Source organism: Haliotis cracherodii, unplaced genomic scaffold (genome assembly GCF_022045235.1).
Source record: "Haliotis cracherodii isolate W230 unplaced genomic scaffold, xgHalCrac1.p SCAF_15, whole genome shotgun sequence".
Taxonomy (NCBI): Eukaryota; Metazoa; Mollusca; class Gastropoda; order Lepetellida; family Haliotidae; genus Haliotis; species Haliotis cracherodii.
In genome coordinates, this window is record NW_027266270.1 from 18,333,315 (window position 1) to 18,347,470 (window position 14,156).

General features: G+C 41.6%; 1 protein-coding gene across 1 annotated transcript in view; it reads left to right on the forward strand.

Moving 5' to 3' along the window:
• Positions 1–14,156, forward strand: part of LOC139462345 (kinesin-like protein KIF27) — a 46,828-nt gene that overhangs the window by 17,707 nt on the left and 14,965 nt on the right. The window contains exons 15-25 of the mRNA XM_071244001.1: positions 95–181; positions 647–766; positions 1,629–1,703; positions 4,041–4,160; positions 5,555–5,733; positions 6,445–6,569; positions 7,328–7,517; positions 9,114–9,210; positions 11,668–11,771; positions 13,531–13,638; positions 13,923–14,022. Coding sequence (XP_071100102.1) covers positions 95–181; positions 647–766; positions 1,629–1,703; positions 4,041–4,160; positions 5,555–5,733; positions 6,445–6,569; positions 7,328–7,517; positions 9,114–9,210; positions 11,668–11,771; positions 13,531–13,638; positions 13,923–14,022 — 1,305 coding nt within the window. The remainder of the gene's footprint in view (positions 1–94; positions 182–646; positions 767–1,628; positions 1,704–4,040; positions 4,161–5,554; positions 5,734–6,444; positions 6,570–7,327; positions 7,518–9,113; positions 9,211–11,667; positions 11,772–13,530; positions 13,639–13,922; positions 14,023–14,156) is intronic.

Consider the following 14,156-nt stretch of genomic DNA (forward strand, 5'->3'; position numbering starts at 1 on the left):
AATCCGTAATTCCTTCCTGGTTATTCCCTAAGTATTGTGGGTCCATGAAAGAGATTGGCTGTTCCAGTTATAATAATGTTTCGTGTTTTCTCAGTGTCGTGATGATCTTAGAAGTGATGAAGATATATTTGCTGAGAAGACGAGAGAAGTAAATCACCTGGCAGAGAGAATCGAAGAACTGGTAGGTTGCTGGAGTAGGATGTTGTCAGTCACCTTCCCCTGTCTGTGTCCTTGATCCTTGCCTGAGAAAGTAAATAAAGTGGGTTTACCCCAAGCAGGGTTTTATCTTGAATGTTAACCAAGTTGCATGAAAATTGGGTAAATATCTGTATTTTGTTCAACGGGATCGGGTGGTCAGCCTTGCTGACTTGGTTGATGCATGTCATCGTATCCCAATTGCGTGGATCGATGCTCATGATGTCAATCAATGGATTGTCTGGTCCAGACTCGATTATTTACAGACCGCCGTCATATAGCTGGAATATTGCTGAGTGTGGTGTTAAACAACAAACCAACCAACCAACATAAGGCTTGCACAAAGGGGTAATTATCTATGACCTGCTTTACTTCAACCTTGCTCACATTCAAACCAAACTCACTCACTCACTCACTCACTCACTCACACATGATGATGTGCACCCTGCAGGAGAAGGAAGTGGCTGAGGGGAATGCAGCACTCAAGACTTCCATTGAGACGTGCCAGCGCCAGGAACAGCAGATGCTGGAGCAGCAGTTGAAGATACAGGAGCTGCAGAGAGCTCTCAAGGTAAGGGTAGCCATAGTAACAGGCTTGTGTATACTAACCAGTATTAACCTCAGTCACACCGTTCTTATCTTATCTACAGGTTTCTTGTAAATATTTTAGTTTAGGTAGGCTGAAATGATAGAATATGTTGTGAAGCTCAATATTTACGTATTTAAATTGCCTTTAATGTTTTTGGCTGATTTGTTTTTTGGGAATAATAAAATTCAGATAATGTTAAAAGTGCAGGATGGTACTATTTATAACATGTCAGTCCACCCTTGTGTTTTGATGAATTGACCGTAGCTCATAGGAGATAATCATTATCATGATAATGATAGCTCTCCGCAAATATTATCTATTTTGGGAGTAAGAAAAGAGGAACCTTAACTCTGAACCTAGAGTCATGCTGTGATAGTTGGAGGAAATAGAAGCTTGATCATTAGCATAAATTATGCACCAAAATTACAGTGTGATTTATAATGGGATACTTTATTCTCAATATGATATTATCACAATACACATTGTTGTGTAAATACGTGTGAGTGTTTTAAGTCATGAGTTTTGATGTAACAAAAAAACGAAAAAAATATTTAATGTATTTATAAAAATATTTATTTGCGCTAACTAGCCCGAACTCTTCGCATATTTTCAGTAGATTTTACTGTTATAATATGGATAATATTAGTTGGGCTTCAAGAAAACAGTATTTTACAAGACTCTGACTTCGAACTTGTGGATGACGTCAATGACTGGTGATGTGTAGGTGCATCACAGATTCGTCGGAATCATTTCAGCATTAGTGTTGGTGGAAGAGAGATTGTTATCCTCGACAAACAATCCAGCTATGTTCTGTGTATTCATCTCCTGTTTAAATGTATTGCAGCCAGACATCCAAGTCGTACATCATGAAGTTGATCAACAAAGTCCCCTGTTTCAAAAGAAACATTTCCTACAAGGGGTATTCATCCTTCATACATTCATCACATTTTGCACATGCATTCTAGTTTTTCTTGGCAACAGCACCATCTTCCTACGCCTCTCTCTACACTGGGTGGAAGGGTAACAGTGGTCCCTGGTACCCCATGGTTGTTCTAGTAGGACTGGACACGATAGATCATTAGAGTTTACATTATACTCACTGACAGATGTAATCATGAACAGATATATTTGTATCCACAGGGTTTCATATCGGTTCACTTTCTTGACTGGTTGTCATGAAACATGTCCCAGATGTTTCCAGTGTCCCAAAGTATAGGAGAATATCCTTATGAAAGTTGATGAAATGACCTCATAATCATGAAGAATACGATCACAGTAACTTTTACGTTCGGTAATCTTTTATTGGACCCTGGCCAGGATTTCATACCGAAGTTTGAGTGTGATTGTTTTAAAGACTAGTTATGATTGTCGGAAGGCATAGTGGTATGAGTGTTATAAGGCACATGATTATTATAAGGACTATCATTGTTGAGACATAGTGATATGATTGTCATAAGGAGTGATGCTATAATAGTCATAATGCATAGTGATATGATTGTCATAAGGAATGATGCTATGATTGTCATAATGCATAGTGATATGATTGTCATAAGGAGTGATGCTATGATTGTCATAATGCATAGCGAAATGATTGTCATAAGGAGTAATGCTATAATTTTCATAATGCATAGTGAAATGATTGTCATAAGGAGTGATGCTATAATTGTCATAATGCATAGTGATATGATTGTCATAAGGAGTGATGTTATAATTGTCATAATGCATGGTGATATGATTATCATAAGGAGTAATGCTATAATTGTCATAATGCATAGTGATATGACTGTCATAAGGAGTGATGTTATAATTGTCGTAATGCATAGTGATATGATTGTCATAAGGAGTAATGCTATAATTGTCATAATGCATAGTGATATGATTGTCATAAGGAGTAATGCTATAATTGTCATAATGCATAGTGATATGATTGTCATAAGGAGTGATGCTATAATTGTCATAATGCATAGTGAAATGATTGTCATAAGGAGTGATGCTATAATTGTCATAATGCATAGTGATATGATTGTCATAAGGAGTGATGCTATAATTGTCATAATGCATAGTGATATGATTGTCATAAGGAGTGATGCTATAATTGTCATAATGCATAGTGATATGATTGTCATAAGGAGTGATGTTATAATTGTCATAATGCTTAGTGATATGATTGTCATAAAGAGTAATGCTATAATTGTCATAATACATAGTGATATGATTGTCATAAGGAGTGATGTCACTGAAAAACTTCATGACAGATTTTGTCAAATTCTACAAACATCTATTCCTGTACTGAATACAGTTTAAAATAATCATCATTCTTGTTTAATTTTTACAATCAGTGTTCTTAACCACCATTTCAGTCTGAAAAACTAACACAAGTTTATCATGTTCAACTCATTATTTATGGGATACATGTGTTATCGCATTTAAGCATTGTGTTCATGGTCTGTCTTGTTGCATATATTTTCTGATCAAATATTTGTCACAGTTGTGATCCTTGGTTTGCCATTGCCCATACAGACTTGATTATTACAGTAGGAATAACATACAACATTATGGATAACAACTTCTGGTTTATTGCATATAGCAACATTTCGATGTAGATTCTTACACCATTATTAGCTTGATAACAGCGCAAGTTTAAAAAAACACACGTCACGATATGCAATAAATCAGAAATTGTTATCCATAAGGTTGTACATTTTTCTTACTTATTTGCCAACTTCTAGAATGCCAATCAAACAGTTTGATTATTACAGGTCACTATGGGTTACTAGAATCCTGCTGACAGCATCGTTAATAATTTTCACTCACTCACTCACTCTGTCACTTATTTGTCGATATACAACCTGTATTATTTCGGGTTTCCACGCACAGCTAGCACACCATGATGTTACTGATCTACTCTTCAAAGGATCTCTCATTCCTTCACTCCTCTAAAACATTGTTAAAGAGATAATTATTAACATTAATAGAATTTAATCCTTTGCCATACTAATTCCTATCATCTAATTCATCATAGCAAACCATTATTAGTACCTTCATATTTCTAGTGTTTGCGAAAATCTTCATGTTAATTTTTTTCATATTTGCCAATTTCTTAATTGTGGTATTTAGATAATGACACATATTGTCAGTGATTAACATGAATACAATGGAAGTGATTCTGCAGGCCTTAAGTTTCAGTGATGTGTGTTATATATCTGTGTGTGCTGCTTGGATGTGCTGTGATGATTTTTTGCTTGCACTATTGCAGGAGACGCTACTGGGTGCGAGCAGCGTCCTGGACAGCACTGCTGTTACGTCGAGCGCACCTCCGGTCACAGGCAGAAGACCCAAGTCCGTGCCAACTCACATCAATCGCAAGCAGGACAATGTAAGTGAATGTTGACTCATCATAAAGACAATCTATGAAAGGTGTTGCATTAAAGATGATGCCTTGTTTGTACAGTTTGTGAAATCCTGTGTTCCTCATGTGTGTTCTCCGGTTTTGCTCATGGGGGAGTTTGAATGAGGGGCTCGGTGCTTTAGCTCTCCTTAAGACAGTATGGTTACTTTTGACCCTATCATCTGAGTGAAGGACAGGAGGCTCCCAAGTACTGAATACTTTGGTAAGAGCTGAGTAGGATGCAGATTAAGTGGTGTGTGTTGGACCTGGTTGATTGTGTGTACCACTACAACATGGAACATGCTCATGCTAGATCTACCGGTCATTGTCCTGGCCTAGACTCGGTTTATAACAGATATTAGAAAATGTACAACTTTATGGATAACAACTTGTCTTCTGGTTTATTGCATAATGACGTTTTGATGTAGATTCTTACACTCTTATCAGTCCAGCTTGATAACATCGAGGGTGGTAGTCATCAAGTTGTACGTTTTCTTATTTACTCACCAACTTCTAGAATGCCAATCAAACAGGTAGCAGTGATATAGCACGAATATTATTACAGGTACTGATATAGCAGGAATATTATTACAGGTAGTAGTGATATAGCAGGAATATTATTACAGGTAGTTATATAGCAGGAATATTATTACAGGTAGTTATATAGCAGGAATATTATTACAGGTAGAAGTGATATAGCAGGACTATTATTACAGGTAGAAGTGATATAGCATGATTATTATTACAGGTAGTAGTGATATAGCAGGAATATTATTACAGGTAGTAGTGATATAGCAGGAATATTATTACAGGTAGTAGTGATATAGCAGGAATATTATTACAGGTAGTAGTGATATAGCAGAAATATTATTACAGGTAGTAGTGATATAGCAGGAATATTATTACAGATAGAAGTGATATAGCAGGAATATTATTACAGGTAGTTATATAGCAGGAGTATTATTATAGGTAGAAGTGATATAGTATGATTATTGGTGACATTTGTCATTGGCAACGTTTTCTTGCTGTACCTGCTGCATCTGGCAAAATACTATTTTTTACCAGAACGTCACTCTTGAACTTCATGCTTGAAAAGCCTAAATGACCAGTGATATATATTTGTCATGTTCAGATAATATTACCCATTCCCTAACGATGCTTGTCGTATGAGATGACTAACGGGATCGGGTGGTCAGACTCGCTGACTGTTGATTCATGGCATCGTATCCCAATTGCGTACATCGATGTTCATGATGTCAATCACTGGATTGTCTAGTCCAGATTTGATTATTGACAGATAACCGTCATAAAGCTGGAATATTGCTGAGTGTGGCGTTAAGCAACAAACATTCTTGACAGTATGTGTGTTCCTTTCCCTCCAGTTTTACTCAAGTCTCAGGCCGCCATCACGAAACATCAAGACAAGTCCAGCTCTGTTTTCACTAGAACGGGTCATGCAAAGCTTCCGGGCCCGAAGCCAGCTTTTGGTGACGAGGCTTGAGGACAGTGATGAGGTGCTGCACCAGACCTTCAGTGATGATCAGGAGAACCAACAGCCTGGGTATGTATGTCAAACATCCAACTTTACACCGGCTTCCCATCCTGGTGGTGAGAGATGATTTCATGGATCAGGGGGTCAGGCTCAGTGATTTAGTTGATGGCATGTCATTGTACTCTGATGGAGTGGATCGTTGCTCATAATATCAATCACTTGATTATCTGGTATATATTGCTGAGTGTGGTGTTAGACTACAAACACATACACACACCTGACCTTCAACTGATGGACTGCCTCCGTGGTCTAGTGGTAGAGCGTCCGCCTGGAGAGCGGAAGGTATTGTGTTTGATCCCAGGCCGTGTCATACGAAAAGACGTTAAAAGATGGTACTTGTTGTTCCTTTTTTCGGCGCTCGGCATTAAGGGACTAAAACAAGGACTGGTCAGCTCGGAGTCAGTATACTGTGACTGAGTGGGGTATTCATGTTAAACTGCGGCATGGTATCTCAGTGAGCTAGCACTATAAATCAGCATTAATCAATAATCTTGGATGCAACACCCCATTTCACCTCATCTTCAACTGATGAACAGTATGGTAATAGACTCAGTGATTGAATCTCTCAATGGTGTAGAGGGATGAAGGTTTTCCTTAGAAACATCTTTGTGAAATACAAATAAAAACTTCACCAATAATTAGACATGTTAGAATTCCATTAACTTTGAAAAAAAAAAAGGGATGAAAAAAAGTTTGAATTAGGAATGTTGCTGGTTTCAGAACTGGAGATAGCAACTTTGTCCGTCGAGGAACATTCCGTGTAAAGAAGGGTTCAAAGAATGATGAAGATAAGGAGAACCGCTTGTCTGTGGATGACATGCCAGAAGTCAGGAGGAGCAAGCCAGGTAGGGAAACTGACATCCAGGTTCAGACCCTCCATCCACATCGAGGAGGATGCTTCTCAAAACTAGAGCTGATTAGGCTAAAAAAAATTTATAAGTCTTGGTTCTCAGGCACTGCCCACATCATCATAAAGTCTGCCAACATTTCGTTTTCGTTTTCGATCCAAGATAGAACACAGTTACTTCCCTTTACATGCACACTGCTTTACTGTGTATTTCGTGTTATGGTCATGGCGACAATAGGAGTTTGTGTGCTTGTCTATATAGGGAGGCCCTTTCCCAGCTTGATGGTACACAACTGTTTATTTGGTTACATACTACATTTAGTTTGAACAAGCAACAAAAGAACACCGCCCGCCTGCACTATATTTTCAAAAGTCATTGCCTGTGAAGACTTTTTAAGTTAGTACTTTTCCTTGTCGTTTAACATGTTTAGATGTCACAAAACACGAAGGGACTCTAGTGGACCAGTGGTCTAAGGTCCTGTCTGCTATACGGAGTTATGTCCCTTAGGCTACCAGGATCCACTGGTCTTGGTTTGTCAGTGCCTTACTATGCCCATATAGTAAACCTTTTGATCATGCTAATACTTCCCCATTAAACTAATGCTCTGTATACTAACTGACATACTTGTCAAAAGCTATGCCAAACCCAACACTATTACCCTCTTAAGACAGTTACTCCAAGGATATGATGTGTGTTAGGCAGTGCATGAACAACTTGCTTTATCTGTCATCTAAATAAACATCTTTCCTTGTTAGTATCGGATGTGCGAACGAGCACCAGGCTCATGAGAAGTCTAGATATGTCTGAGAGTGACGGCACAGGGAGTCGCCTCATCAACATCGACAACCGCAGCAGCACTGAAATCCATCGAAAGAAGATCAAGCAAACGCAGCTGAAAGTGTTGGAAGCAAACCAGAAGATGAGAGACCTAGCCATCAACATCAGGTAGGTGTTTAAACTTCAATGTATACCCTGTAGGATTCCGGGGTTGAATACGTCACTAGGGAATACGTCCCGGTACCACATAGATGACTAATGAGGACAGGACAGTTACAGTGTGTGACCTGGCTGATGTGTGTGCCATTGTACCCTGATTAAATACTGGTTTGTAGGGCCCAAACAAAAGTATATACTTGCTGCCATGATAGACCTGAAATTTTGCTTTGACTTTGATGTGAAACATTCATTTCCTTCGATCACAAACACCTCCCTGGGGACAATACTGCCTCCATTGTGTAATGGATTGAGTATCTGCCAGGAGAGTGGTACGCCAGGTTACGGGTCAGCATACTGTTTTTGAGGGGGGTATCCCTGTCAGGGACATAGGTTATGCCCATGTGCCTGGATTGGTTGATTGTGCATCATCATACCCGTGGTACACCTGTTGTTTTGATAGAGCTGGATTATTGCCGAATCTGACACTTTTCACTCTCTTGATTCTGTGTCACTGTACCCTGATCAACCCTTGGTTGTAGGGTACATACACTTGTCACGCCGAAGACCCAGGTTCGATTCCTGACATGGGTACAGTGTGTGAAACCCGTTTCTAGTGTCCCCCGCCGTGATATTGCTGGAATATTACTAAAAGCTGCGTAAAACCATACTCATTCACTCTTACCTCAACATGTTTAACACCATGTGTACATGTATAAAAGTTGACTTGTGGATTTCAACGTCTTTATTCTTCTATCAGTTAAACATTTCGGTGCAGGTGCAAGTACCATTATCAAGCTAGTACTGCTATATAAATGCCACGTACATATATGTTATCTTTAAGTGACATTTTAGAACACTGAGGGCTTGACTTATGCATTTCAACTGCTCTTATTCTTTAAATGTGACATTACAATATGGCAGGGGTCCGGAAACCGTCATATGCGCCGGACATGTCCGATTGGGAATCTCAAATTTCCCATGAGGTCACGTGATAATCAAATATGGGATAATAGTCTCGATCTAAATGTTACAACGCATACACTTGAGCAGATATAACTCATGAATATTAATTAGACCGTTCACTACGTTAACAGATCGTTATTATAACAGAAACAAACGCATGTTTTCCATGTATATCCAAAATGATATTATTTGTTATTAATTGTCCGGTGAATTAAACAATTTAAATTATAACAATTCATAATTCATCATATTATGAATACGTAAGAACTTGTAATGTGTGTGAAAAGTTGTACTAAAATACGCTTTATGAAGAGGGCGTGGCCTAAATGCAAATGTCCGATTGGGATTTTAAATTTTCCGGACCCCTGCAGTATGGGCAAGGGTACCTTCCCTGAACATTGCTGAAGTTGACCAATTGTTTTGATGACATGAATTTATGACTAATATGTCATACACCATTGATGATGCCATTATCACAAGCACCAGGTGAAGCAGTATGACAGTGTTTTGTAGAGATTCACATGTCCAAATATTTTATCATATTTACACTTGATCCTCATTTAAACCCTGTTGGGTAATTTATAGCTATTTGGTTCTAGTGTAAATGATTCTGACGTGTGAAGATGCTGTGATATATTCCAGGATGAAGGAGCAGCTGATCAGGGAACTTGTCAGGTCGGGGAAGGATGCCGAGCTTATGAATAAGCAGTATGCAGATAAAATCAAGGCTCTGGAAAAGGTTGGACACTTGGTTATTGAACTGTAATCAAAATAGATTCAGATTGTCTTTAGATTTGTAGAATCCTGATCATTTTGTTTTTTAATCATTAGGAAGTTTTGGTCAGTATCAGTACAGTGTACAGTGATTGTCTCTTACCATGTCAGGGAGAGCTGTATAGTACAGTGTTGGGGAGGGCTGTATAGTTCAGTGTTGGGGAGGGCTGTATAGTTCAGTGTTGGGGAGAGCTGTATAGTACAGTGTTGGGGAGAGCTGTATAGTTCAGTGTTGGGGAGAGCTGTATAGTACAGTGTTGGGGAGGGCTGTATAGTTCAGTGTTGGGGAGGGCTGTATAGTTCAGTGTTGGGGAGAGCTGTATAGTTCAGTGTTGGGGAGGGCTGTATAGTTCAGTGTTGGGGAGGGCTGTATAGTTCAGTGTTGGGGAGAACTGTATAGTTCAGTGTTGGGGAGGGCTGTATAGTACAGTGTTGGGGAGGGCTGTATAGTTCAGTGTTGGTGAGGGCTGTATAGTTCAGTGTTGGGGAGGGCTGTATAGTTCAGTGTTGGTGAGGGCTGTATAGTACAGTGTTGGTGAGGTCTGTATAGTTCAGTGTTGGGGAGGGCTGTATAGTTTAGTGTTGGTGAGGGCTGTATAGTACAGTGTTGGGGAGGGCTGGGTAGTACAGTGTTGGGGAAGGCTGTATAGTTCAGTCTTGGGGAGGGCTGTATAGTTCAGTGTTGGGGAGGGCTGGGTAGTACAGTGTTGGGGAGGGCTGTATAGTACAGTGTTGGGGAGGGCTGTATAGTTCAGTCTTGGGGAGAGCTGTATAGTTCAGTGTTGGGGAGGGCTGTATAGTTCAGTGTTGGGGAGGGCTGTATAGTTCAGTCTTGGGGAGAGCTGTATAGTTCAGTCTTGGGGAGGGCAGTATAGTTCAGTGTTGGGGAAGGCTGTATAGTAAAGTGTTGGGGAGGGCTGTATAGTTTAGTGTTGGGGAGGGCTGTATAGTACAGTGTTGGGGAGGGCTGTATAGTTCAGTGTTGGGGAGTGCTGTATAGTTCAGTGTTGGGGAGGGCTGTATAGTTCAGTGTTGGGGAGGGCTGTATAGAACAGTGTTGGGGAGGGCTGTATAGAACAGTGTTGGGGAGGGCTGTATAGTACAGTGTTGGGGAGGGCTGTATAGTTCAGTGTTGGGGAGGGCTGTATAGTTCAGTGTTGGGGAGGGCTGTATAGTTCAGTGTTGGGGAGGGCTGTATAGTACAGTGTTGGGGAGAGCTGTATAGTACAGTGTTGGGGAGGGCAGTATAGTACAGTGTTGGGGAGGGCAGTATAGTACAGTGTTGGGGAGGGCAGTATAGTACAGTGTTGGGGAGGGCTGTATAATACAGTGTTGGGGAGGGCTGTATAGTACAGTGTTGGGGAGGGCTGTATAGTTCAGTGTTGGGGAGGGTTGTATAGTACAGTGTTGGGGAGGGCTGTATAATACAGTGTTGGGGAGGGCTGTATAGTTTAGTGTTGGGGAGGTCTGTATAGTACAGTGTTGGGGAGGGCTGTATAGTACAGTGTTGGGGAGGGCTGTATAATACAGTGTTGGGGAGCGCTGTATAGTTTAGTGTTGGGGAGGTCTGTATAGTACAGTGTTGGGGAGGGCTGTATAGTACAGTGTTGGGGAGGGCAGTATAGTTCAGTGTTGGGGAAGGCTGTATAGTAAAGTGTTGGGGAGGGCTGTATAGTTTAGTGTTGGGGAGGGCTGTATATTACAGTGTTGGGGAGGGCTGTATAATACAGTGTTGGGGAGGGCTGTATAGTTTAGTGTTGGGGAGGTCTGTATAGTACAGTGTTGGGGAGGGCTGTATAGTACAGTGTTGGGGAGGGCTGTATAGTACAGTGTTGGGGAGGGCTGTATAGAACAGTGTTGGGGAGAGCTGTATAGTACAGTGTTGGGGAGGGCTGTATAGTACAGTGTTGGGGAGGGCTGTATAGTACAGTGTTGGGGAGGGCTGTATAGTACAGTGTTGGGGAGGGCTGTATAGTTCAGTGTTGGGGAGAGCTGTATAGTACAGTGTTGGGGAGGGCTGTATAGTACAGTGTTGGGGAGGGCTGTATAGTTCAGTGTTGGGGAGAGCTGTATAGTACAGTGTTGGGGAGGGCTGTATAGTACAGTGTTGGGGAGGGCTGTATAGTACAGTGTTGGGGAGAGCTGTATAGTACAGTGTTGGGGAGGGCTGTATAGTACAGTGTTGGGGAGGTCTGTATAGTACAGTATTGGGGAGGGCAGTATAGTTCAGTGTTGGGGAGGTCTGTATAGTACAGTATTGGGGAGGTCTGTACAGGGTTTCAGATTGCGTAATTTCAAAGGACGTTTTCTGATTGTCATCTAGAATGCCTTGAAGATATTTGTTGCAAATTTTGTGATATTTAGAAGAGTTTCAAGAGTTAAAACAATCCTGACATGCCCTGATGCTAGTGGTTGTCTGCAGGAGAAGCTGGGGGTGAAGCAGGAGCTGGTGGGGACACAGAGGGCGCTGCAGGAGCTGGGCATGAGGGAGCAGCAGGAGTCGGTCGAGAAACAGAAGCTGCAGAGGTAGGCGACACCTTACAGTAGGCATGACACCCTACAGTAGGCATGACACTTTTGAGTAGCCATGAGACCTTACAATAGGCATGACACCTTACTGTAGGCAACACCCTACATAAGTCATGAGACCTTACATTAGGCATGACACCTTACAGTAGGCAACACCCTACAGAAGGCATGACACCTTACAGTAGGCATGACACCTTACATTAGGCATGAGACCTTACATTAGGCATGACAGCTTACATTAGGCATGACACCTTACATAAGGCATGACATCTTACAGTAGGTATGACGCCTTACATTAGGCATGACACCTTACAGTAGGCATGACACCTTACAGTAGGCATGACACCTTACATTGGGCATGGCACCTTACAGTAGGTATGACACCTTACATTGGGCATGACACCTTACATTGGGCATGACACCTTACAGTAGGTATGACACCTTACATTGGGCATGACACCTTACATTAAGCATGACACCTTACATTAGGTATGACACCTTACATTAGGCATGACACCTTACATTAAGCATGACACCTTACATTAGGCATGACACCTTACATTAGGCATGACACCTTACATTAGGCACGACACCTTACATCAGGCATGACACCCTACATTGGGCATGACACCTTACATTAGGCATGGCACCTTACATTAGGCATGACACCTTACAGTAGGCATGGCACCTTACAGTAGGCATGACACCTTACAGTAGGCATGACACCCTACATTAGGCATGGCACCTTACATCAGGCATGGCACCTTACATCAGGCATGGCACCTTACAGTAGGCATGACACCTTACATTAGGCATGACACCTTACATCAGGCATGGCACCTTACAGTAGGCATGGCACCTTACAGTAGGCATGACACCTTACAGTAGGCATGACACCCTACATTAGGCATGACACCTTACATCAGGCATGGCACCTTACATCAGGCATGGCACCTTACATCAGGCATGACACCTTACATTAGGCATGACACCTTACATCAGGCATGGCACCTTACATCAGGCATGACACCTTACATTAGGCATGGCACCCTACAGTAGGCATGACACCTTACAGTAGGTATGACACCTTACATCAGGCATGGCACCTTACATCAGGCATGACACCTTACATTAGGCATGACACCTTACATCAGGCATGACACCTTACATTGGGCATGACACCTTACATTAAGCATAACACCCTACATCAGGCATGACACCTTACATTAGGCATGACACCTTACATCAGGCATGACACCTTACATTAAGCATGACACCCTACATCAGGCATGACACCTTACATTAGGCATGACACCTTACATCAGGCATGACACCTTACATCAGGCATGGCACCTTACATCAGGCATGACACCTTACATCAGGCATGGCACCTTACATTGGGCATGGCACCTTACATCAGGCATGACACCTTACATCAGGCATGGCACCTTACATTAGGCATGACACCTTACATTAGGCATGGCACCTTACATCAGGCATGACACCTTACATTAGGCATGACACCTTACATCAGGCATGGCACCTTACAGTAGGCATGGCACCTTACAGTAGGCATGACACCTTACAGTAGGCATGACACCTTACATCAGGCATGACACCTTACAGTAGGCATGACACCCTACATTAGGCATGGCACCCTACATTGGGCATGACATCTTACATTGGGCATGACACCTTACAGTAGGCATGACACCCTACAGTAGGCATGACATCTTATGTTTACTTTTCTTTTCAGTGAATACAGGAAGAAAATAGAAGAGGCAAAATCTAAGATGTCAGCTCTGCAGAAAAAACAAAAAGAGACTGAAAAAATAGCAAACTTTGCCTCACAGCATGAGAAAAAGTGAGTACCGGATACCCCAATGTTATTTTCAAACGTCACTGGTTGCCTTCTGGGTGCAAGGTGAAGGTGTTAGTTGTTAGTTGACACTGTCATTTATCATGAGGGACTTCTGCTTGTACAGGTCACATCATGTCATAGACTAGGTAACAGGGACACAGCACATCTTGGTTATTTTAGCATGATTTACTTACTTCGTCTCTTTGTCCTGTTAATTCTGTACTTCTGGTACTCTTTTCAGTTTGTCAGTAGTTGACAAGAGAGATCAATATATTTCTGTCTTCCAGAATCCAAGACCTGGAGCTGGCAGTGGACAGGATGAAGCAGCACTATGAGAATCTGCAGAGGAGGTTCAAGGACGAAACTGACCAGAAAGCCAAGTTGGAGGTGAGACAAGCTGTAGTGTCCTGTATGTAGATTGCTATATTCCCCCCACCAGCACTGTTTGTTCATTCCCACTACAGTGGTCCCTCGCTACAACGCTACCAATGGGGTCCAAATAATTGGTGGGTGTTATAGAC